The 25350-nt window shown below is 35.3% G+C and overlaps 3 protein-coding genes across 10 annotated transcripts in view; 2 read left to right on the top strand and 1 right to left on the bottom strand.

The window, feature by feature from the left end:
• Positions 1 to 22827, top strand: part of LOC109600505 (protein phosphatase Slingshot) — an 87900-nt gene extending 65073 nt beyond the window's left edge. For 4 of the 5 annotated variants that reach the window (XM_049967873.1, XM_049967872.1, XM_020016665.2 and 1 more), the window contains 6 exons: positions 5588 to 5763; positions 8184 to 8249; positions 17890 to 18354; positions 18412 to 18838; positions 18895 to 19954; positions 20013 to 22827. In XM_049967873.1, the coding sequence (XP_049823830.1) occupies positions 5588 to 5763; positions 8184 to 8249; positions 17890 to 18354; positions 18412 to 18838; positions 18895 to 19954; positions 20013 to 20965 (3147 nt within the window). In that variant the 3' untranslated portion in view covers positions 20966 to 22827. Of the gene's footprint in view, positions 1 to 5587; positions 5764 to 8183; positions 8250 to 15663; positions 15935 to 17889; positions 18355 to 18411; positions 18839 to 18894; positions 19955 to 20012 lie in introns of those variants that run through there. The other variant, XM_020016668.2, reaches the window with a different exon arrangement.
• Positions 22818 to 25243, bottom strand: LOC109600507 (uncharacterized WD repeat-containing protein alr2800). Its single transcript, XM_020016670.2, has 7 exons — positions 24883 to 25243; positions 23923 to 24140; positions 23672 to 23861; positions 23419 to 23620; positions 23265 to 23366; positions 23124 to 23216; positions 22818 to 23071 (listed from the first exon to the last, which is right to left on the bottom strand). The coding sequence occupies exons 1-7, from the start codon at positions 25101 to 25103 to the stop codon at positions 22901 to 22903; spliced, it is 1197 nt and encodes a 398-aa protein (XP_019872229.1). The 5' UTR covers positions 25104 to 25243; the 3' UTR covers positions 22818 to 22900.
• Positions 25178 to 25350, top strand: part of LOC109600502 (uncharacterized) — a 43760-nt gene continuing 43587 nt past the window's right edge. For 3 of the 4 annotated variants that reach the window (XM_049967870.1, XM_049967866.1, XM_049967871.1), the window contains exon 1: positions 25178 to 25330. In XM_049967870.1, the coding sequence (XP_049823827.1) occupies positions 25291 to 25330 (40 nt within the window). In that variant the 5' untranslated portion in view covers positions 25178 to 25290. The remainder of the gene's footprint in view (positions 25331 to 25350) is intronic. The other variant, XM_049967867.1, reaches the window with a different exon arrangement.

The following is a 25350-nucleotide window of genomic DNA, read 5'->3' as shown; positions in this document are numbered from 1 at the left end:
AGTATTATCAGTCTTATCTAATCAATTAACCTCTTTTATGTACGTTTTGCGTTAATGGATATTTTTAATTAATCATCATTTCGTTCATTCGAATAATTAAAATTCACTTAACTTAACTTCATTATTGAAATTTTACGGTCATGTTCGTGATTAGATATTTGCAGTGAATGCTAATTTTTATATTGCTTAATAGAAATTATAAGGTGAAAAATGCATTTGCATATAATTAATTTAATATATTTATTTCCAACGATGAACACAGAATAAGCTAATTTAAATTTTGCATGTCACGTTTTAAAAATTAAAAAGCGCATATTATAATAAACACATCTTTCTAATAAAGGCTAATTATCATAACTATATGATTGTCTGAAAGATAATAAATCACCAACTTTTTATAAAAATTTAATTATAATAATTTATTTAATCGAGTATAGGTTGGTCCGATGATAAATAGCAAACAATTAAACGATAATTACGCCATATAAAACGTTAGAACATAGAAAAAAAATAAAACTACCGTAGACTAACTGGTTACTGCACATATAACTTTTTCTGTAACCAAACCCAAGTATAATTTTGCAATTGCAATACGCGAAGTATCGATTTCATTAAATGTCGAACAAATAAATCAGCCATGTCAGAAATAAATTTTTAGCGTTTCCATTTGGCGAGGATGAGCAGCAACGACCTGGATTCTCTCACACTCGCACCCCTGACATTTGAGCCCGGTAAAGGTCTCAATTTCTATCTTAAATCATCGACGACGGAAAAGCGAGACGGAGTGAACAGCCGGTCGGTTAATTAAATGTTACGTATCGGCCATGGGCGTGCATAATCTTCAGTTAAAGCTAATGACATCACCGGCTAAAGAATTTGCTGTATTTGTTTTGGAAGTAATGCAATTTATCGCTATGCAAGAGGTTGTCGAAAACCAGACTGGTACCGATGGAACCTTGAGACTGACGTTTTTAGATACGGTTGTTAGAAAAACGTGGCAATTTTCGATGTTAAACAGCGAACGTTTTCCTTTTCGTGTCGTAATAATTATAACACTATTGTAATAAAATGAAATTATTACATGGTTGTTGGATCGCAAGGCTCACGACAACCTGTATTTGTTGCAGGAATTATTTCCATAATCCTCTCTCATGTCTTTTACAATTCTTTATTGTTATCGCAATCAAGGTAACTATAATATAATAAGTGCTACGTAATACCTTCCGCACTTTTGTTTCACGCCATCCATTACTGTTGTAACGTGGTTCAAAGAAAACCATTTTATTTTAATGCCTAACCTCAGGTATCACTTTAATAACTGGCTTACTGGGTAACTGGGACAAAAAACTATTAGAAACTCATTACACCCATCATCCACATATGTGACCAAAACTGGGAACATTAAAAATCAATTTGGTTGACTTGTGATTTATGTCGTCTGCAGGCCATCAAATGCACTTTCGCTTAAATTAAAATTAAGAGTCCACTGCTTCCTACAACCCACCTTACGTAAACCACCAATGATTACAATGAGAAATCTCATCTTCGCCACCAAGTTTTACTACAGTTTTAATTGCTGATAACCGATTACAATGTCGGTTATTTAACACGGTTTCCTCTTTGGTCGGTCATAAAATTAAATTATAGTGTTGGGACGTATGAGAGCGGCATAACCTTAATGCGCCATTCGAACGTCTCCATTTGCATACTACATTATTCGTTTTGTTTTGTCTAAATTTATGCGCATGCATAAGCAGACACTATCTGTCACAATAAAATATCTGAAACAACTTTCCATTCATCCCGCAGCCGATCATTATAATGCACAAGCACACCTTGATAATAGCATTTCTACAGGTTTTCCGTAATTTATATCGTTGCTTTTACGTCCGGGTTTCGGCCGAACGGAAAAGCCCCAAACATGATGAGAACTTGGACGTCACAGAACTGTGTGGTTTTAGATAATCGAATAAGAAATTAGAAAACTTTGGATTATTCCAAAAATTCCAGTTTCATCGAAATATAAACACATGACCAGAAGGGACCGTTTAATTGAACTGTACTGAATTTATGATAATGTTACTGATGTGTACTCTGCAACAGGTCAATCTAATTTTATTCTTTAAAAAATTGTGTACTTTTTTATTTCTCAATAGACAAAATTGTAACAACTTTTTACTTTATGGTCTTTTATTGCTCTCTGTGAATTTAATCATTGGCCGAAGTGAAACTGTGTGAAAAATTATAATTCAGCGTTACCAAAAAAGTGAATTTAAGTGAATTAATTTAAAATATTTACTAAAAAACTATTAAAATCAGTACGCATTGGAATTTTAAATGCAAATATCGTTTAAATGGTTAAAGTAATCGATAAACCAGGAGATCTTTTTTATAGAGCTTTTCATTTCCTATAAAGATGTATATTAGGGCATTTTATAAAATTTATATATCTATGAATTATAAAATTTAGAACTGAAAAAGAAATTTTTATTAAATTCTTCAAATTTTGACCTCCAATATATTCTAATCGGTATGAGTTATGGAAAAATTGTAAGATAGATAGATAGAGCGTTCAATCATCTACAAAAAATGTAAATAAAAATTTTCTGTACGATCAAGTAATGACGAGATATGGATTTTGCCGTATGAAACTGAAGAAAAAATGAGAAACTAAGATGAGAAGAACCTTCCTATTAAAACTAAGTGCGAAACTTATCTTTCAGTGTCCAACCTAATGAGTAAATTTAATAATTAAATATCCCTTTCAAAATAAAATGTCCATCTTAATACAGAAAAATGTATGTAACATTTTGTAAATTAATTAACATTAAATAAGAATGGTTACAAACATTTTAAAAAGTTACCACAATAGTGGTACTACTGTATACCTTCACTGCCATCTCAATTTAATAATTTGATTTAGTTTAAAGGAGTGGTTATCAAAGAACAGGTTGTGATTTGTCGTTAATTGAATTTGAAACAAAAAATGAGGGTACAGGGGGTCTTCCAGGTAATATTTTTTTTAGTTGATTCTCTTGTTGATACGTTCCCGGGCTGTAAATTAGTTTACGTGTTTTCCACTAAAAAAAAGTATGTAAAAATATTCTTTGGATCACAATCAACTACCTGACTAGGGGAAACATATCTTCACGTGTTCAACGGCTGCATGGCCAACACTTTCACTGATAACGCACGACGGTCTCCAGTTCTGCATATTAATGTCGATATGACGAACGTGACAATAGTGTAGGTACCATATTTACACGCCGAGCATCCGAAACGACCCATCGTGTTTTAAAAGTGATGATCAATTAGCCTACGTTGTACACTGCAGCACAACCTGATCTTCAGAGTAATGTCACAACAAACGTAACTCGCTAATTGTCTGTCTGCAGGACACAGATACAAAACCTTTAAATGGTTCATTGTGTAATTATTTGTAAATCCACGCTGCGAACTCGAGATTCTTATCGGTGCGAGCTAATATTATGGTTGTGTAGTAATGTCAGGGCTATCTTATTACGAGACAGGTAACAGGTTGTAATTAAAGTATGAAACGTTAGATTAACACGGGTTGCGAAAAGGCGCACGAATACTTTCAACCGAAGGGGAAAGGTGACGTCAAATGTTAATGGAGTTTTAATGAAAACCGTTCGCGGGGGTTGATTTATCGTGCTGACGTCTTGGCTTGTTTTCACCGGCTGAACGGTCTGCTGCACCGCAAGGTTAGCCGTTGATAATTCAAAATCCTTTCGTTTCAAGACACAATGCACTACCGTGTGTTAATCAATCAATTAGTGTGTCACACTTCGTCAACGGGTTCGAGCCTAACGGATGGTACCATTCGAATTTATAAAATAATGACGGCTGCAATAAATCTCCGGGCTTGCCATTTTCACACCTCGTCATTGATTGGCCAACGGAATTATCTGCGAATGCATCCTCGAACAAAGGATGACCCACTTCATGTGTGCCGGTGTTAAGTTAACATGCAAATTGTTGGTTTAATGCCGGTAAAAACACACAAGGAGGGTACGGTACTTGCATGACTTTTTTTTCGTGTTTTACCCATTAATACATCAACACTTGTGAAAGTACCCATAACCATTTTTATGACCAATCGTTTAATGGTACAGAACAAGCCCATTTTCTGTAACTACTTAGCATTAATTGAATTCTATAAAACGGATATTAACCAAATAACCGACACTAATAATTATAAAAGAATGTCCCATAATAGAAATGTCTGCCTAATGGCTTTATTTATTGAAATAGGTATTTAAATCAGTTACTTCCCAGATGTTACAATCTAAAAATGTCATTGAACAGTTTAAACCTAACTGTTCAACGTAACATTTCGACATTGTCAAATGGGATTAAAACTTAACCAGTTTCGGAGATGATTGTTCGTAAGCACCTCGTGTTTTTATTGATGCCGAATTATGTGTCTTAACGAGATACTTTTACTGCGTTCTGTCGTAATGATTCGAGTTGTGCGTTGCAAAACACGCACCGTTAAACTCAATTTTAAATCTGCGGTTTCCCATAATCGGCCAGAATCTGGGTTACACGTAAATTGCGTTCGTTATTATTGGGAAAAAACCTAATTAATAGACGCATATATTGGTCAACAAGATTCCAACATCGAAATTTTGATTGAAGAATGTGGTGTTTGTCGCTTTTCCATTCGAAACATCCAAAACATGTTCAATTTGTTGGTCCAATTTAAGATATCCTGTGACCCTCCGTTCACGTCCCAATTTCCAGACATCAACCTTATAGAAAACATGGGAGATCATGTTTTAGAAGCGAATTCGACATACAAATTTTACAAATTTCATAGCAATTCAAGAAGTTTGAAGGAACTTGTCTTATAATCGGAAAAGGTCGAGTCTGTGTCACGAAGATGGACCAAAATTATACGAAAAAGGTATTAACAAAGTGTTAACGTTAAATTAAATAATGATTGATAAATAATCCAATTAATAGACACATATATATCTTAGTTAATGGGATTGCAACATCGAAATTTTGACTGGAAAATGTGGTGTTTGTCGGTTTCCCATCCGAAACATCCAAAGAAAATACTTGTTGATTCAATCTGTTAGTCCAATTTAGGATATCCTGTCGCCCACCGTTTGCGTTGAATACAAATCAATATTTGTTTACCGCACAAACCAATACAGATCGATTTCGTACACTGGCGTCGTCAGGTTGAACGAACCGTAATTATTTCTCGGAGCAACGTTGTTGTCGACCACTTTTACTATTAACCAATTATTACCGATTTCCATATAACACATATATTGCGACCGTTCACAATGGCGCATTATGGTAATGGTGCATGCATATTTAATGAGCCTCATGGATGTCACTCTCATTTTTATTACTAATTTGCATTTTCAACGGAAGGCAACCATTACCCGGAATACGTTTCTCGTCTCGTCGCCGCGTTCGTCACAATGGTTTTCTTGAAATAGATAATTTGCGCCATTGTGTTCGTTGGCACGGAATAACGAGGCGAAGACGTTTTCCTTTTGAACCGATCGAGGGTACACAATTCAAATAATTTCTTTTTTAATTGCAGGCTGTTAAACTGGAGAGCGTGCATCCCTCCAGGACCAGGTATCTGGTGGTGGTGTCGAGGTCGGAGAGTCGGGGCGAAGAGTCATGTCTGTTGGGCATCGATTGCAACGAAAAGACCACGGTGGGTCTGGTGCTCAGGGTTTTGGCCAACACCAGGATCACACTGGATGGAGATGGGTAAGACTTTCAACTTTTATTTTCGTATAAATCAAATCAAATACACTTTTGGAGAGGATAATTTGAATTATTTCTAAAATCAAAATACCAATGGCATATTGTCACAAATATAATATCAAAACACTGAAAAATTGGTTCCTAGATACCTTTAAAAAATGCTCCCCAAAGATGAGCTCTTAATTTGACTAGGAAGGGCTTCCTCATATCAGATTTTCATTTTTTTATTGAGTGCCATAGGGCAAAATCCAAAAGGTATCCAAAACAAAAAAGGTATCTTACAATTTTTTTACAACTCTTACCATTTAGAAGATATCAGATGTCAAAGTTTGAAGATAGGATCGGATGATTTGTATTCGTGTTATGATTGCAGCAAATTTGACAAACATAGTTTCGACAAAAAGGCCTTTAAAGATAAAATGATTGATTTCATTTTTATCAATAGATAAATATCAGCTATTCCAGGTCCATATAATTCACCTTCCTCTTCTTGTTGGGCTTCTTAGAGATGATCGACCCTCTTTCGAGGTAGCTCGTTGGCTTAACTCCTTTTATTCCGATATCCAAAAGGCACATCACTGCCTCTAAACATTTATTTATTTCAAATGTATTTTCAATCATTGGCCCGGAACTGATGTACACACACTTCACAGCAATTTTGAATCCTAAAGCTCACGAAGTTACTGGATTAAAAGTCATACGTCTTTAAATTGCTAAAGGCATAAAAACCGAAAAAAACTAAGTAATACATTATCCATCAATTTTTAAAATTATAATTTTTAATTATATAATCGTTTATCTTATTATTGTTAATTTTTTTCATTAAATTTTGATGTTTGAGTTAAAACTTCATTCGTTTTAAATTCGATTTTGTAGTGAAAAATGATAATGGTTAACTAATTTACATACAAAGCTATTATTTTACAATTTTAGATGTATTAATTAAAAATGCAAGTGAATAAAATATACTTTCTATTGTTCCTATTTTACACTTGTCATAATTTTTATGCACAATAATAAATCACATTATACTTTGATACACGTTTTAATAATTTTAATAACAAAATAAATATTAAACCTCCATATAAATTAGTTATAAATTTACAAATATGAATTTCCGACAGTAACTTCGTAGTTTTATGATTTGCAAATCTGCAATTAAAACCTACAAATGAATAAAATATAAACTTTCCATTGTTTTTACTTTGCAAATAGTAATTTTTATTGGTTGTTATTTTATTAATTAAAAATGTTGTATAGGACGTAATTATACTTTTCAAGATTAAATATATGAACCAATAAATTGCTGCGGCTTTCACGTGCTTTCTTGCACAAGCTCTGAAATATAATTCGCAATTACTCAAAAGAAGGATGTATAATGAGTATAAAAATTAAGGTCAAACATATATGGTACCATTGTAAAAACTTATTGTAACAATAAGTTTTACATGTAATATTTATTGTTTTGAATATTCATACAAAACACCATTCACCCATATGTTTTAAATTCCTTGTAGACTTTTTACCAGGTGTTAGACACATGTTTTCTTCAACCTTAATCTAAAGCCGTACGCTACCGTACTGTTTACTGAAAAGTATAGTCTACTTGGATGGAAGTTGTGTGGTAAATTATGGTACTTATCAGTACTGGTGTATATCATCGGTCTGTTTACAATATCGGTCTACGACGCACGAAAAACTTAACCAGTGTCAACGAACAGCATCTAGTACAAATGTCGCGATTGATTAATCGTTTTGAACGTCATAAATCAGTCACGTTCTACATACCGACAATCCGATGGTACTTTGTTATTGTTCCGCCCAAAGAACAATTAAAACTAATGTTTATTGCCATTGCACCCGTAAATGTTAGTTGCGCAAAAGATGCGTTACTTCAAGTGCGACGTTGTTTACTTTTTTTCTCTTTCAAAGGTCTTTGTAGTGTAAATCCAGATCAAATATTTCGTCAATTATTATTTGTTTACGCAACAAAATGTCAAAAACCTTCACCAAAATTACATTTGAACATAGAAAATGCTAAACCTTAATTATGCATCAACTGAAAAGCGTTTTATGTAAAATTGACGACAATAATTATTACCTTGTTCCACCGGCGACCGTTCGAAACATCATCTTCCTTTCCCATAGCCTTAACATTTAACCGATCCGAAACCGTGACTTACCCCCCACCCACACTTTCGACATTCCACCAAATTGGCCAATCCAAAACCGGGTTCGAATTCGAAATATCGAAAAACTAGCGGCAAGGCCGCGCGCCGTACGCACACGGCCGCCATACAGTCTGGCCTCAGCGCCAATTGATTTTTCGCGGGTAACCCGTCACCTTGTCCGGCACCGGTGCGATTTTGCCGGTCTCAATGTTAAAACGGGGGCTGATTTTAGTTTATTTTTTCTGTTCGCAGGGGCTTCAGCGTCACAGTCGGAGATCGCCACCACATATTCAAACCAGTATCCGTACAAGCGATGTGGTAAGTAGTCCATTTATTTATTTATTTATTTTGAACACAACCTGTTGTGGAATTCTTCATTTAATTTTCATTTTGGTTTGTTCAATTGTTGTGGTTTAAATTAATGGATACTTTCTTGCTTCAAAAAATTGCTCCTAGTTTCTATTTTATAAAAGCTTCACTAGGCAAAATAGTCAAAATTACACATTAAATTATGTTTATAAAAATATTCGACAGTCACAAAAAAATTAACTTAAGTAAATAAACCTCGTTACTTTTTGTCTTTTAGTTTCCTTAATAAAATATTTTTGTTTATCTTGTCTAGTCGGAAAATCTTAGAAATATCTTTTTTGAGTTCAGTTTATTTAATTTGGGATTGTAGAATGATATATTTCAATTAATTCGACCTTTTAACAACAAATTTACTAAATAGATAGTTATAAATTTTCCAATAAATTTGATGAATATAATATAATAATTTACTTTTTAATATATATAAAATATAAATTAGTAAATAACATTAAAATAGTCGGATTTTTATGTTTAATATGTTTTATTTAATCTTTTATAATATAATTTACTCATTAAAAAAGACAATTACTTAATTAAACTTTCCCCATCATAATATAAAATGTTTGTGTAATATAGAGATACCATTTACCAATTGTTCATCTAATTTATGATAATTTTATTCAATATTAAGGGTTTGCGATAAATAATATCTAAAAGTATTTTTTGGTCAAGTATTAAGAATAATATAATCGATTTTCTATGTTTATCGTATTTTATGTATTTTATTATATATTTTTATACTAATTGAAACAGAAAATTTTATCTATTTAAGCACTGTTAAGTATTGTTTACTCAAAATAGGCATTCTAAATAAAATATTTAAAAATATTATGACAATTCAATAATTCAATATAAATAGTGTCTCATTTGACACCATATTTAATACCTGATATGACATCTAGCTTACTGTATCACCTTTGTAAATTTTTGTTTCTATCAAATTTGTTATAGTGTATTCATACAAGGTACGGAGTGAAGTAAACAATATTCTCGCACAGGACACGTAATTGTCGAAATGTCCGGATTTAAAAGTAAAAAATTCCAAATAAAATTTTTAGTCAAATGTTACAAAATAATCTTCTAGACTCAATAGTTTAATATAAAAATGAACATTATAATTGATTTCTACAGTACTATAAATAATTAACAGTAATAACGTCTGTTAAAAATGTTACCCATCAGATATCTACGATCACGTGCTTATGCAATAGAATATGATTAGTTACTCCGTACCTGGTTTGAATAGACTATAGCTAGTTATTACTTTTGTAATAATAAGGTAGTATGTATAATATAGAATAAAATAAAATTTGTTTTTTATATTATAATTATTTATTTTTCAAATATAATATTTAGTTTCAAATATACAATTATGACAATTTGATTCAATAAAAATGGTGTCTTATTAAAAAGTTAAAAACAACGTTCTATTTAATTAAATACTGCATGCAAAATTTGGAAAAAAACCCGATACGACGTCTAGCTTAATTGATGATCTTTGTAAATATTTGTTACTTTCAAATTTGCTAAAAATATTAAAAAATACTCTTTTAAATTCAATAATGTTATATTATTGAAATGAAAATTATAATTGGTATTATAACTGTACTTTTAAATAAATAATATTAATAATTTAGATAAATTTGTAAACGGAATGGCACCATCCTCTTTACGACTGAATGGTCCCCTGTCTAAATTTAGTTAGTTACTCCATACCTGATTTGAATGGAGTATAGACGATTATAAATTTTGTGATAATAATTTAGTATATGGAATATAGAATAAAATAGTTTATTTTTTATCTTATAATTGATTTATTTTTTTATATTGGTATAATATAAATTTTTCTGTGGAATATATTTTTATAAATAGTTATGTTAAATAAATTTCTTCAACGTACTTTTGAAAAATGGCGGATGCGCGTATTATAATCAAATAATAGTATTAATTATACCATATACGTATAACATTGTCATTAAAACAAAAATTAAAATAATAAGCACTAAAAAATTGAGATGAATTATTTCATTAAGGCGTACAGTTTTCTTTCTCAGCGCATTTCATTGAGTTAAATCATTCAGACTGGTCGTTTTTAGCCGCAGTGCAACGGAATTGAAACGAATCGTCGCGTTTATTATGCGCATCCTTTACGGTTGTACCGTTAACGTGGCGATTGTTTCCAGACCGATCTCGTCCTTATATGGCGAACAACCTTCGTACGGTCTCTCCTTCGATTTCATTCAGACGACGATTCACAAATCGAAAAACAAAAATTTCACAAAAATTTCACGGTACTTGCCCCCCGTTTTGGGTGCGAGGAAAAATGCTGTGTCGACGGTTGATTTCATTGCGTTTCCGCAAGATTTCAATGCCCCAGTCTCGTCGATCGCGGTGGGCTTATTAGGAGAAACGCAAAGGCGCAATACCGATCTTTTTTTGGTGTCGAGAAGGTTATGCCTCCTCACCAGACATGGTCATGTCGGTGTTTGTGTCGTTCGTTCGTTCGTATATGATGTTTGTTGTCTAGGACGTGTGCCGCTTAAAGTCCTGACCGTACGACTAGATGTCTTAATCCCATTTTATTTATGTCTGGCTAATAACCTACATTCAGTTTGTTTGCATGCCTTTATTTGCTCGAAAAGTCGTTTTGGAAAAGGGGTGAAAGGAAGTTATTGATCAAACATGATCAAAATCAATAAGGCATCAGTACCAATTTGCAATTTGTTGACGAAGAATCACTACAACAAAATTGAGATATTTTAAGACCAATTGGAATTTGCGTGACATCTCCCCGTGAAAACATTCAAACATTCCTCGCGGACTCCGTCAATTTACGGAAGCCGTTTTTCCCGATGAGCAACCTTCAACACGCGCTGTTCTAATAATAGAGCGACGCGCAACGACAACGGCTTATAAAGCGGCCGAACGACGCTGAATGACGGCGACGCGTTTCGGGCGTCTATAAAAAGACGCCGAGACGTCAGCCGCGACCATTTAAGGGTACCCGACGTCTGGCGGGGAAATCCTCCCGTCAATTGTTATGAGTTTGTTTACAGTTGAACTCCAACCATTTTTAGAAGAGCGTACAATGAATTATGCAATTATTTGGCGGAATTATGCAAATGTCCAGGGGTGAACGATGCAAGTTTAGGAGGCATGCGCCCATCGGTTATCTAGTTATCTGGTTGCGTGCCTGCGCCCCCTATGTCCGCCGAAAGATTTTTTTGCAACGGGCCGTGAGAACAACGGCTCTATCTCCCGATATGGACCGTCTACCGAGTCCAGACTTAACAGAACTCGTTTCTCAATCAGCATGCTCTCACAAATGCGGCGGTACGTTATCAGGGCGTGTTGAAAGCGAAATTAATCGGATGCAGAACATGTGGATTTTCAATTAAGACAGTTTAATTAAATTAACCTTCGATGGTGTGTATGTTGTTTGTACTTAAAACGAGAGTAAGTCTCTTCTTGGATGCAATTTATTGTTAATGTTACCTCCCATCAACAGAATTACTACGTTCACTTTGATTTAATCAGTGGTATTTTGTTTTCTTCATTAACAAATCTTTCAAAATTCATGTACCATCATCTGTCAATGATCTGTCCCACGACAAGTCGACCTCCAGTGGCGCAATTATCGCAATATTTTTTCTTATCCGCCAATTAACCGTGCTACAGGTTCCTATTCCGTTGCTTCGTAGCGGAGGAGGGTACCGCATCGAGTGGTACCGAGTACGGCAAACTGTCATCCAAATATGGATCTCGTCCTGCTACCGCACATTTCGCCTTCCTCGCACCGTCGATCAAGGTGTTCATGAATCTCATTAATAATCATATCAATTTCTGCCAATTAATTTTTTACAAACCAGCAAATATCATTATTTGAACCCCAAACATAAACAACTTTAATTAGTGGGCCAAACATTAAATTTATATGGATCAACTGGTTTATCCTACATTTACGAATTCCAATCTTAAAATAATACTAGAACGGTGGTACTGTTTGTATAACAGAACCTTGAAATTGTCAAGTTGGAATTTGTGCGAGGAAAAAAATTAATAGAACCAAACAACCTGCACGGAAAGGACCGGCGCCTGTTGCCAGAAAAAACGGTTTATCCCACGCCGTCGCGGCTTCCAGAAACGCAATTATCGGGAACGTTTTTCTCGTCTCGTCCGCCAATTAACAGTGTCGCCGTTCCGTTGGTTTGCAGCAGCGGAGGGAAGTCGAGTTTGGACGTACCTCTTCTTCTGTGTTATCAAACTTTGCATATTTATTAATAAAAAAATATACCTGTATATTATACGATTTAATAATTTTTGGAATACTATAATTACTCCTCTCATTTGTTATTTCATACCAAGCTATTATATTCTTTATTTTGTCCGATATTTTGATGCGACCATTACGACACTAAAATGCAGTACAAACTTATTTTATGTGGGTCGAATGTGAGTCATATATATTCTGGTATGGTTAATAACTCAATTACTAAAATATTAATGTTAAGTATAAATTAGTAGTATAAAAGACCCATCCTTGAATCTGATTTACATTTTTGATCTTCACTTGCTTACACACCTGTTACTTATTAGACGAGATCTATTCATCTCGCGCCTCTTAATTTTTTTCAGTAGACACTTTCTAGTCGACGCGATAGCAAAATGATAAAGTGGGTGATTGGTGTATTGCTAAACATGGGAAGCGCGACCAAAACAGATAAACTGGTTGACCTGATTGTCCAAACGGTAATTAGACGCGTTTATAGTCCGTCGAGACGGCACCTACAGTGGTGGTCGTTTATTATAGCAAGGTTTTAAAATGCCTTTAATTTAATGTGAACTTTTAAAGTAATAATAATTTTTTATTGTATTTGCTATACAGTATAATAAAAGCTTATATTCTTATTCTATAAAATGCATACAATCTGAAAAAATCCTTTAAAAATGCTCTCCAAAGATGAGTAGAAAATTAAACGCTCTACAAAAAAGTCTCTTATGGTTAATGGATTACTTCACCCATTTAGAAGATATTCGTATTCGAATCTCAATGAGTACTGATTTTAATAATTTTTTAAATTTAATTTGTAACATTTTTATATCGAATTTGATTATAAACGTGATCCTCATATTTTCTATAGGATTGATGTCTGGAAATTTTGAATTTTTGTTCAGGGTCGTTTTTATATTGGAGCACATTTATTAAAAGCATCATTTCTTCAATATATGTTGTACATAAATCAGTCTAAGAGAACCTACGCCAGAAGAATGCAAGCATTGTGTAACAAAGTGTTTATCTAATTTTGTCATTGTAAAACAAAAAGTACGTAATGTTTTAAAGAATAAAGTGAATTGTAGAAAAACTTTGGGTACTGGCACCAATTCAAGTAGTACAAGCCGATATTTTTAATATACCTCAACAAGTTGTTATAATAATAACCACTACTGAACACATACGTATTGAAAGAAATATAAAATACTTAAGCTCCAATCCAGGCAAACGTAAACAAACAGTTTTTATAACACAATTGTCATTCCTTTTTAACAAACAGATAATTATATCGCCAATGATATGGTCAGATACACGAAACGGTAATTAAAATCTTAAATATCCTTAAGCAGTTATCTACAATGTGCGACCCACGTACGATATAACGTTAGATTTGTTTAAAGAAAACCAGATATCAAACGTAGTTATTCCATATTGAACTCATCGGTTCGCCGTCTTTGATGTTGACAATCTTTCCGTAATCGTTAGAATAAGCTTCCCACTCGAAACGTCCAACTCTAATTCAACTTCCACTTCAATCCCATCGGAATTAAATAGCTAAAACGCAACCACTTTATTAAATAAAAAATACACAAATCACGTCCTTGAGACAAGTTCAAATAACAGTTTTCTGCGTGCAAAACAAAACCCAAAACGGGAGGCGTACGAATGGGACGTAAAAATTGTGAAAGATATCGCATTCACGGGGTGTACTCCCATTAATCGGTGTCAAAACCCATACGGATTATGCAAACCATAAGAGCACATCTGGCGTATGCGTTCGCGAGCATTGCGCAACACTTCAAACATTGCATTTCAAATTGTTTAAGCAAATGTATAGCCAAGTGCTTTTTACCATAGCGGCAGACGCACTTGAAACAGGTCCGAAACCACTCGAGGAAGTATTTAATCTGTTGGGCAAATTCTATGTTGGTCATTCAGAAATGTGCTTCGCGACCTACTAAAGAAATAATTGAACGAACAGGTTTAACAACACATTTGTGCCAATAGGTAAAAGTAAATCTTTAATTAGATTAATAAATAATTGTTTGTTTTTGTGTGAATTTAGAATAGTTGGTGCGTTTATGGTTAATAATTTAGTTCAATGACTTTCTCGAATTGGTAATAAATTGCGGCCTGTGACTCACGAAGAAAATACCAACTAAAATGGATCTAAAAGTATGTTGTGTTAAATCATAATGGGATTTTGCAAAATAATACCGTAAACATGGACTTATTTTAAAGGGAGACAGGATTTATGCCGCCTCCCACATAAATTATTTCAAATAATAATGATGTTGTGGGTGTAAGTTATTGTAAAATTGAAAGTTATGTTTCGTAGAAATACAGTCAAATTTTTATTAATTGTAACAACACGATCGCGGTAATATGGTTTTATTAATTGTAAATCAGTGGCGTGGCGGAGATTTTCCTAAAAATACGTTTCTGTATGGAGAACAACATCAATGTTATCATTCCTAAACGTCTAGTGGATTTGTTTTGAATAGTTGGTTCCTATTATGACAGACATATCTACATATACTCGTGTCTTCATTGTCTGTTCTTATGGTATTGTGTCGTTTCCTTCAATCGACACTTGTTATTAATAAAACCAACATATCTGATTTAGTATGGCTCGTCATTGTGAAAACAACTTCAATAGCAACAACAAGCTGTTGATGTAAGAAGCTTGAAATTGGATTTGAAGTATCCATCTTATTATTTCGACTGTGGTACCGTACAGCAATTACAGTTCCAAGGTGTCCTCTTATAAACCGAGTACTTCCTGCGTCTGACGGTGAACCTGCCAACATTTCTTCCAATCCCCCGAGATCCACGTCCGTGAAAGCCTTTGAGAAACCAGCCAGTCCTAATTGGTAGCGGCCACATCCACAAACGTACCGCCGATTTATCGGTACAGATTTTATATGGTTAGGAGCGCGGCTAACCGGCCCGGCCGCGGACCGTGTGTTGGTGTTGCGAGGAGGTCGTACCACGATATTTGCGCTCGGTGCCCGGCTCTATGGCCATGTTCGGCACCTTCAATGACTGTGTGCGGAACCACGCGCTCGCCAGTCTCTCTTGAACCATCGATTCGATTAGTTCGACGACGACGATTATGTCTTCTAATGCTCCTCGGTCCAATCGACTGGCTGCGATCGGTTACTTAGAGTTGCTGCAGTGAATCCGACTGTCACTGTATTGTGTTTTTCGACGTGCGGAAAAACAGTGCTAGTGCTTGGGATTATCTACTACTAATTTACTTGTGTCCGTTCTCTGGTTGTTGAACTGATTTCCAAGTGATAATGGTTGTTAACAGAAAATGCAGTATCATACGACATTCTACCTTTTGGGATACTGAAAGGTACCTCCCAAGAACAATGAGAACTTTTTTTGAAGCGTCATCATTGCTTATTATTGGGTAGTCTTCATTTTCTGGGAATGCTTGGTAGTAACACAATCAAAATATTTGGACTAGACATAATCATTATTATTGTTTTCAAATCGTCTAGTCCTTAAATTAAATATAAATTTTATTTTTTATGTATAAGAAACCACTCTATCATTAAAATATGGCATCCGGAATACCGATGACTTCATCTTCATAATTCATCATTTTCACTTTCCCAACTTTTTCTTCAACAATCCGATAAAAAACAATTTGACATTATGAAAGTTGTGTAGGAAGTTCATTAGTTTCTGTTTATCTCCTTAGAACGGGACTGTTCTCATTTAATGGTGATCCACCCTAATAGAAATAAACTTTTTATTCAATTTTAGATTAACAAATCGAGTAACAAATTGAAATAAATAGCCGTGATCACACCGGTTTAATTACCACACAAATCAATTAAAGCATTCCCGGCATAACCCAAATGGAGAAACACCAACTCAATCCATATGTAGTTCTGCACAATTAGATATTCAAATGAGAACTGAGATAAACCATTCCCCCAAAATGCCCAGTTGAACCCTGCTCAAAGCGTTACATCACTGTTTTTTTATATAAATTCTTTAACGTATATTATGAGTAGTTTAGACTTTTAGGAAATACATTGGTTGTCAGTTCAACCTTGGGTTTCTTCTAAATATGGTATATGTAAAAGGTGAAATCTTTCGGATCATTATAAATCTGTGTAGTGCAATAAATAGTTTAATAATGAAGTAATACTTAGTTTTATATTAATCTTAATCTTAAAAGTGTGGCCATCCCCAAAACTAGTTTATAAAAATTTATTTTGCTTTTTAATTTTTTAATATATTATAGCCAATAAAACTGACTTTGTTCGTAGATCGTAATATAATAATACAAAGAGTGGTTTATAAATAAATAAATAAGGTGATCTCGTTAACCTTGGAGTGAGCAAATCCGATTTTTTTTTCAGTAAATATGACTTAAGTATACTAGCCAGCTTGTCTCATATCATGTGTTAATGAAAGTTAATCTTCAAAGACTCACCTTTGGATTTCTGCAACGTTGTAGAATAATCCTCAATCTAAAATGGCAATTGTGCCATTGTTACAAGCCTAACAGCACTTAATGGGTTTAATTCATATTTATGAACATTGTCCAGCGATTAGAAACCGCTTTGTATTCTTCTGTGGTTTATTGATGTCTGCTGCATTATTAATGTGTCTTATTAAGTGCAAAATTAAAGTGTATTATCGATTCCAAATAATCGTATTAACGTTAATCATTTCAACAAATAGAATCCTGTGTGACTGTAAACTTCTGGTATAATTAGTTTCATTCACAAAATTATTGTTAATATTTAGAAATATGTAATTAGTATTAGTCTGAGAAAATCCATTATATTAGATATCACAACAAGTTTTGATAAAAAGTCAAATACCTCTCACCGCTGAAGGTAACGTAATTGTCAAGTAATTACACCATCAATACAACCACGACAGAAACAACGTGTAAATTATACAACTGAATATGTAATTTACAACTTTTTTAATTGTCTAAAATCTATTCAATGAGTGATCACATGGATATTTACAGAATGACATTATGCGAATGCTACACCTAGAAATTATTATCTAAATGTCAGCTACTTTTATTTACTAAAAACCGGTAACAAGTAAATACTAAACGAGTACATAACATAAATACACCTTATTTCATTTTTAAACATTTATGAAAAAGGTTTTTTATGTTCATATGGTAAATTTAAAAATATAAAATTCCATTGCAGATTGTTTATCTATAATTACCTTCTTCCAATCAGTTATAGTTCAAAGTTTTTGCCTTTTCCATGTTTTACTTTGTGTGGCACACATGAAATCTTATTAATATTGACCATTTGCTTCTAGGTCCGCATTGCAAACGTTGCACAAAGTGAGCGCCAAAGCGCGCGAGCAGAACTACTTTCAGGGCGGCATGACGCACGGTTGGGCCGACTACTACGAGCGGCGCATAGAGTCGGACCGTTCCTGCCTCAACGAGTGGCACGCCATGGACAATCTCGAATCGAAGCGGCCGCCCTCGCCCGACTCCATCCGGACCAAACCAACGGCTCGCGAAGAGACCGAAAGCTACATCAGGACCACGCTCAAGGAGATCATGATGTCGGTGGATCTCGATGAAGTGACCAGCAAGGTGATCCGTACGCGACTTGAGGAAGAGTTGGATATGGATCTCGGGGAGTACAAGAGCTTCATCGATCAGGAAATGTTGGTCATTTTGGGACAGATGGATGCACCCACGGAGATTTTTGATCATGTCTATCTCGGATCTGAGTGGAACGCTTCCAATTACGAGGAATTGCAAAAGAATGGGTAAGTTTACTAAACGGTGATCGCCGTTCAATCATTTACGCTCGTTTTCCCTTGCAGGGTTGGCCACATTTTGAACGTGACCAGGGAAATTGACAACTTTTTCCCGGGCACATTCGACTACTTAAACGTTCGAGTCTACGACGACGAAAAAACTGACTTGCTTAAGCATTGGGACGACACCTATAAGTACATCACCAAAGCAAAGGAGAACGGTTCCAAGGTGTTGGTGCACTGCAAGATGGGCGTCAGTCGGTCGGCGTCTGTGGTGATTGCTTACGCCATGAAGGCTTACAATTGGGACTTCGGCAAGGCGTTTGAGCACGTGAAGGAGAAGCGTACCTGCATTAAGCCCAACAGCAGCTTCTTGATACAGTTGGAGACGTATCAGGGCATGCTAGATGCCATGAAGAACAAAGAGAAGCTGCTGCGCTCTAAGTCGGAGACCAATTTGAAGTCGCCCGCAGTTTGCACTAAGACTGACAAGGTAACTTTTGATTTTTTCTATGAATTAACATTTAACTAATTACTATTTATATTTAGATCTCTCCTCAAGCTGTGCTAGGAACCGAACCGACCGTTTCCGTCGAGGCACTGTCGAAGTCATTCAACATGCAGACAACGGGCGAGGATCTGAAACAGTTCGGAGAGAGGCCCAAGTCCTGGTCACCAGATAACCTCGCCACAGACGAGCTGTTGCGTGGCACAAAGTCATCTCCAGTTTTCTTATCTCTAGAAAATCTCAGCCAGAAATCCTCATCGAAGGAGTCGGTTAAGAGCCAACAGACTGATGGGAAGGTGTCGAACGGTGCCTTCCCGCGTCACGTGTTAATGCCCTGTGATAACGGGGAATCCTATAGCGTTTCCCCGAACCAAATAGTTCATTTACCCGGCCATCATGATCAGAGCCAAATGACGGCGTCGGTCCGAGAGCGGGTTCACGCCATGGACAAACGATCGGACGTCAAAAAGAAGCTGATATTGAATCTGTCGAAGAACGGTAACCAGCAAACGGACACAAACGGTTGTAACGAGCCCAACGTCCAGTTGAAGGGAGTGTCAGCGATAAAGGAGACGTGGGACCCGGGGGAGGGATGCACCCCGCTGCCAGAAGACAATAAGAGCCCCAGTGACAGTACAAGTGACGCCTGTGATAGTGTGTGTGAAAGTAGTCAGAACGGTACAACGTTATGGACAAGTGCTGTGACCTTAAGCGATAGTAGTAGTATTAACAAAGTTCCTGAACAGCAGACCGTCATACGGCACAAAGCCGCCGGCCTGCGTCGAGATGGAGACGTCTTTTCAAACCAAGTGGATAGGGCGTTCGAACGGGAGGAGAAACGTCAACAGCGAATGTCAATGTCCGTGTTACCGTCTTCGGTGCCGGAACTGTCGGCCGCCGGTGTCAGAGAGTGTCCGTCGCGTCAAAACTCCTGGGGTTCGTACGACAGCGCCGTGGTGTTGAGTTATCAGAGCGAAAATTCCGACGTGCTCAGCAGGCAGAGCTCGTGGGGCTCGGGCGATACCAGAACGCATCTTTCGCGTAACAGTAGCTGGGGCTCCTATGACATGAGGAATCGCACGCATCACGTTAATGATAGAGGTAAATTGGATTCAGACCCGTATAAAAGACCAAAAAATAATTCAAATGGTTGTTTCAGATAAGGAAAGAGCTCCGGCGGAAGCCATTAACCCGGTGTTCGTATCAAACACCTGTGAAGACCGGACTGTTTCCAGTGCCATATCCGATAAGATCGACATACCAAGCGGCAGCGACGAGCACAACAAGCAGCAACTACAGCACACGGACAATAGCCGACTGTCAATCAGTGCGCCCGAACCGTCCTCCATGGAACTCGTATCTCAGGAATGTTCGTTGTCGCGATCCGCGTCCAACGTGTCCGGCATGGGAAAAATGTCGAGGGACGCGTCCAGTTCTGTGGTCAGCACGGCCCAGTGCTCTTCCGTCAGACAGCATCGAACATTCCTGGAAAACCTGCACAAAGACGCGAAAATTCAAACGCGAAAAAGTGACGATCTTCTAGAAAATTCGTCAGGAAAAGTGCGCAACTTGAAGAAAGAATTCGAAGCAAAATCGAGCACAAACATCGATGTGAACAGCGTCGGGAATGCCGACACGACGACGGTGATCAGCGATTCCGTGAAAACAAAGAACCGCGTGAATAGTTTACCAACAAGTCCTGTGATCCAGACCAAGGATGCGAAAGAAAGGTCGGATGAAGATTTAAATTTTAAACACCTGATTGGCTACTTCGAGAATAAAGAGGAGCCAACGGTGAATCTTCGACAAAAAGGAAAAGTGTTCGGCAGCCAGAATCGAAACGCTCGTTACTCATGCACCGATATAGGTGGCGAAAGGAGTGCGCAGAGCAAAACACCGCTTATATCCAACTTGAACAAAGCCATCAACGACGGTGAATACAAAAGGCCACCGATTCCCGCCGTAAGGAATGCTTCTCCCAAGTACGTGGTGGCGGCGACTGTGATAGCTAGCGCTGCAGCAAAGAAGCAACAACAGTACGGCAAAAGCCATCCATTAGCCCGACTAAGCATCAAACCCAGACACAACAATCCCGTTTACAACACCATGTAATGCTCAAATTACATTCTAAGGCTGTGACTTCCTTATACTAAACGGCGCAAGTCCATGAGTTAGACCTCCTCTTACGTTTGTAAAGTGACATTAAATAATTACAAATATTAATTGTGCTGCCTATTTTTTTTTCTATACGACATTACCAAAATAAAATTAAATACATTAATAAACCATTATTAACTACAGTGCATGATTTTAACTCATTTGTCTAATTCCAAGTTACCTAACTAACGCTATTGCGTTAATTTATATTAGAGGAAATCTACACTTATTGGCCTTGTCCCGCATACGTATTTTTTATTATTTTACTCCACTCAGATCTGACAATAATAAAATTATTTTCCCTATAACTTTCATAACACACCTTTTGATTTGACTGGAGTAAACTACAGAGGATAAGTTTTTTTAATTTAGTAATAATTTAACTTCAGTCAATCTTTTCGTTAATAACATTTTTAGAAATATTTCATTTTCATCTTTTATTTATTGTTTTATATAAAAATACATATGTGACACAAAAATCAAATAAACTGCTCTATTATATGAATGCTCATAAATTAAATAATAACTGTTGAAAAAATGACAAGTATTTCGTATTAGTATTACATTTTTATGATTGAACAAATTTGTTAAAATTGCACAAAATTTAATAAAAGCCAATAAAAGAAATGTAATACTATTATGGAAGTTAGATATATTTAGAAGTGTATAGAATCTCTCTGTTGCTGATGTGTGTAAATATGAAGGATTGGCTTCATGCCTAAACTGAGAAATAGTGCAAAGTAAATTTAAGAATAAAGTTAAATTCGGCTTTTGTACATACGCAAAATGTATTTTTTGATCTTGTTACGAGTTATAAATTTTCCATTTCGTATATTGGTTCATGGTATCTCCAAATAACTCTAATTTCTTATTAAAAACAGCCAGTTTTTAATGACAACTTAGAGTTTCATTATACAAAATTAGCCTGAGCAAATTACTTGACATGTAAATATTTTCAATCACCAGCAAAAATGTGCAGTGGTATCTTACAATTAGTAACTTAAATTAGAGTTAACACATGTCAAGTATACTTGGTTCATAGTATCTTGCTCCTACTGCCAAATGTTGATCTGTGGACCATAAAAACAATAATCTATAAAATGTGTGCTGGAGAGATTATTTGTTCAACCTATGTCTCCTTTTTCAACATGTCAACAAACCATCACTTCAAAGTCAGTTCTAACGAAGTATATCAATGCAATACAAAAATCAATACAAATAAAATCGTTGGAATTGACTTCGGCTTCCATCACGGTCTTTCTGTCGAAGCAAGTCGCGTAAATCTTAATTGAATAGATTCGGCTGTTACTAAATCTAGTCTGTGTGTCGTTGAGGAATGAAAAAACAGTTACTGCAGCCCAAGACACTCATAAAAGAGTTGACGTTATTTAAGAACCAATTTTCATATAATGCTTAACCCACCGATCTCATTCGAGTTAACTAAGGCAAAAGTATAATACGTTTAAGTAAATAGTGCGAGAGAAAATCAAATGTTTATGCTTACTTTTTGTTTCTTTTATATTTTTAATTGTTGTGTTATGAAAATTGTTTCTTATTCCCTAAAGATTCAGTCTATTTATATACATGTTTGCAATCGTGTACGTTACTTGTACAATGTATGCAGACTCTTGGATAGTCTTTTTATAAGATCATGTTAGAATAGTACATACAATTACGTTAACATGCTGTCTTTTTGCTTTTGTGTGTATTTGTGTGATAGTAATTTTTGTACAATAGATGTAAATTATGATGTATTTGCTTAAATGGAAAACTGTTCTCCTATGTTTAAGAAATAATAAAGAAACGATTGTTTGAAACTGTCATTTCACTCCCATTACAAAATCTTCAAAAAATATACAAAGTACCAAAAGGTGTTAAAACATTCAAAAATTAAATCGGCTCAAATTGGTAAAGGCCCTTCCCTGCTGCAACGGCAAATCTGGGAAAACCAAAGAGATCTTGTTTTACTTGTCGTTCCAGTGGATTACGTTTAAGTTTTATGGCAGGACCAAGATCCACTGCATACACTGCCGTTGGTAGGTTTGTTATCACTGCTCTGGACTGCTTAGGAAATGATTTATTAAATGAGTTCAGTTATTAAATCGCAACTCACAGTATATGATTGTGTATCCAAAATTCGTAATAGGGCGGGATCAGCCCCTCCAGTAATAAACCAATCTCTTCCCACAAATTTTCCACAATATAACTAAAATGGAGTTATTTTAAACTTAATTAAAACAGAGTATATTCATACTTTGCTGTTGTTAAGATCTGGCTCCAGTGTAATAATTAGTTTACCCGTAGGATAATCCCAAAGCTGCATGCTTTTCTCTTTTTGAAAGGCGCATGTTACAAGCTGAAAACGAATGCGGTACAACATATACCAATTTAAATATTACACAGTTTACTTCAGTTCCCTTTTGATTGATATCTATGCCTTCGCCGCATATGTGAATACCTGAAAGGTGCCTCAAAGCGTGGGGTTGGCGGAGATCCCAAAAATGCACCACATTATCCCAACCTCCCGAACAAAATTCGTGATTTGACCTCGGATTAAAACAACCAGCATAGACACGAGACGTATGGCCATCGTGTAAGGCTGGACTGTCACTAAAATGAAGAGATGTTTCGTAAATTTATTCAAGAGAAATAAAGAGTCACCTTCTGGTTAAGATCCTTTCTTGAATTCTAGTTTCTTCATCGTACATGAAGATATTCGCATCGTCTCCATAAGTCATAAATTTCGGAAGTCTTGGGTGATAAGTGATGCCAAAGGTTTGTCTCTTTTCCCTTATTGTATAAATACATTGCTCGGTATTGTAGTTCCAACATTTTACACAACCATTTGTATCTATCTAAAGTAATAACTTGTTTTAAACAATTGAACTAACAACGATTTAAGTTACAATTACATGTGCTGGTTATCGTATTCATAATGGGATAATTTTTTGACAGGGGTCTGTGCCTCATACTTGTTGTGGGCGCTCTTATTACGTCCGTATCTTCCAGTTTTTTGACGAGTTCGGCGTTATCTGAACGGAACATTCTTATTACACCGTCGGTGTAACCCCCCGCAAGGTATTCGAAATCTTCCGAGTAGCAAACACATAACACTTCTCTTTGAGCTATTCTATAGAAATTAAATATACGTGTTAGTAGCTTTTATTCTACTTTAAACTGATCAACATTACCAATTAATTGAATTTATTTCATCTTAAACGGTTACTCTTTAGAAGGTTGTAACTCAAAAATTATTTGAGAAATTCATTTCAAATTTTAGTATGTTACTTTTGAAAGTGAAGGCTATCTAAAACTACTAATTAATTTTTTTTAATTTTTCAAAATTTCACACAAGGTGTATACTTTAAATAATCATATAAAGCAACTCAATTTGTATATTTATAAAGTGAATTATAGTAAAGGTATGTACAAAGTACATATTAAATAATTAATAATCATACAAATACTATGTATATCATACTTGAAGTAAGTATCAATTGTGAGATAATACTATTATAAGTCCTGTTAATTTATGTTATAAGAATAGTATTCTATTCTTTGACTATAAGATTTATTCTTGATTAGAATAAATTATTCTTTGTTCTTATTGAGTACATATCTGCAACCCATATTACACAGACTCATAAATATGAGTGCAATGTCCCATTTGTTCAGATACCATATAAATAAAATGACTGGTAAATGTTTAGTCTATCACATTGATGATTTTATCACTAACCGGTGGAATATTTTATCAAGTTTCAACATGTATCCTTAATATTTGATTGAGAAAGACTGCAATAAGAACGGAAATAAAACATAAAACTATCTCTCCAAATCCTTAACATTTAAGTATATATAATACCACTTACATTTGAGAGAGACAAATGAGTTTGCCATCAATGTGCAAAACCATTTCTTTTTCCTTGGATTTAGGCGGTGCAGCCTCTTCCATATTATCTGTCTTGGCCATATCTGGGGGTACTTCCATAGTTTCACTTTTAGCTTTGTTGATTGTTTTCGGTTCAAGTGTCATCGGACCCGCAGCAGATTGTCTAATAATCAATTTGGGACTGATTTCTTGGGGTTTCATTGTATCACGGTGTATTCGAATTTCCCGCTGTCCGGAATACGAATTTCAGAATCCGTCGTGCCAATACGTAATCTTGAAAACGGTCACTTATAATTTTAATTTCGTAGTTTACAATCGTTCAATGTGACATTTCACTAGAAATTTTTGTTTTACATTTTATTTTCTTTCAAAAAGTTACAATAATGTCATGGCGGACACCAATGAACATAAAAAAGAGCTAAGTTCTGGTAGGTGTAACCATCTATTT

This window comes from Aethina tumida, chromosome 5 (genome assembly GCF_024364675.1).
Source record: "Aethina tumida isolate Nest 87 chromosome 5, icAetTumi1.1, whole genome shotgun sequence".
NCBI lineage: Eukaryota > Metazoa > Arthropoda > Insecta > Coleoptera > Nitidulidae > Aethina > Aethina tumida.
This window is presented reverse-complemented; position numbering and strand designations above follow the sequence as displayed.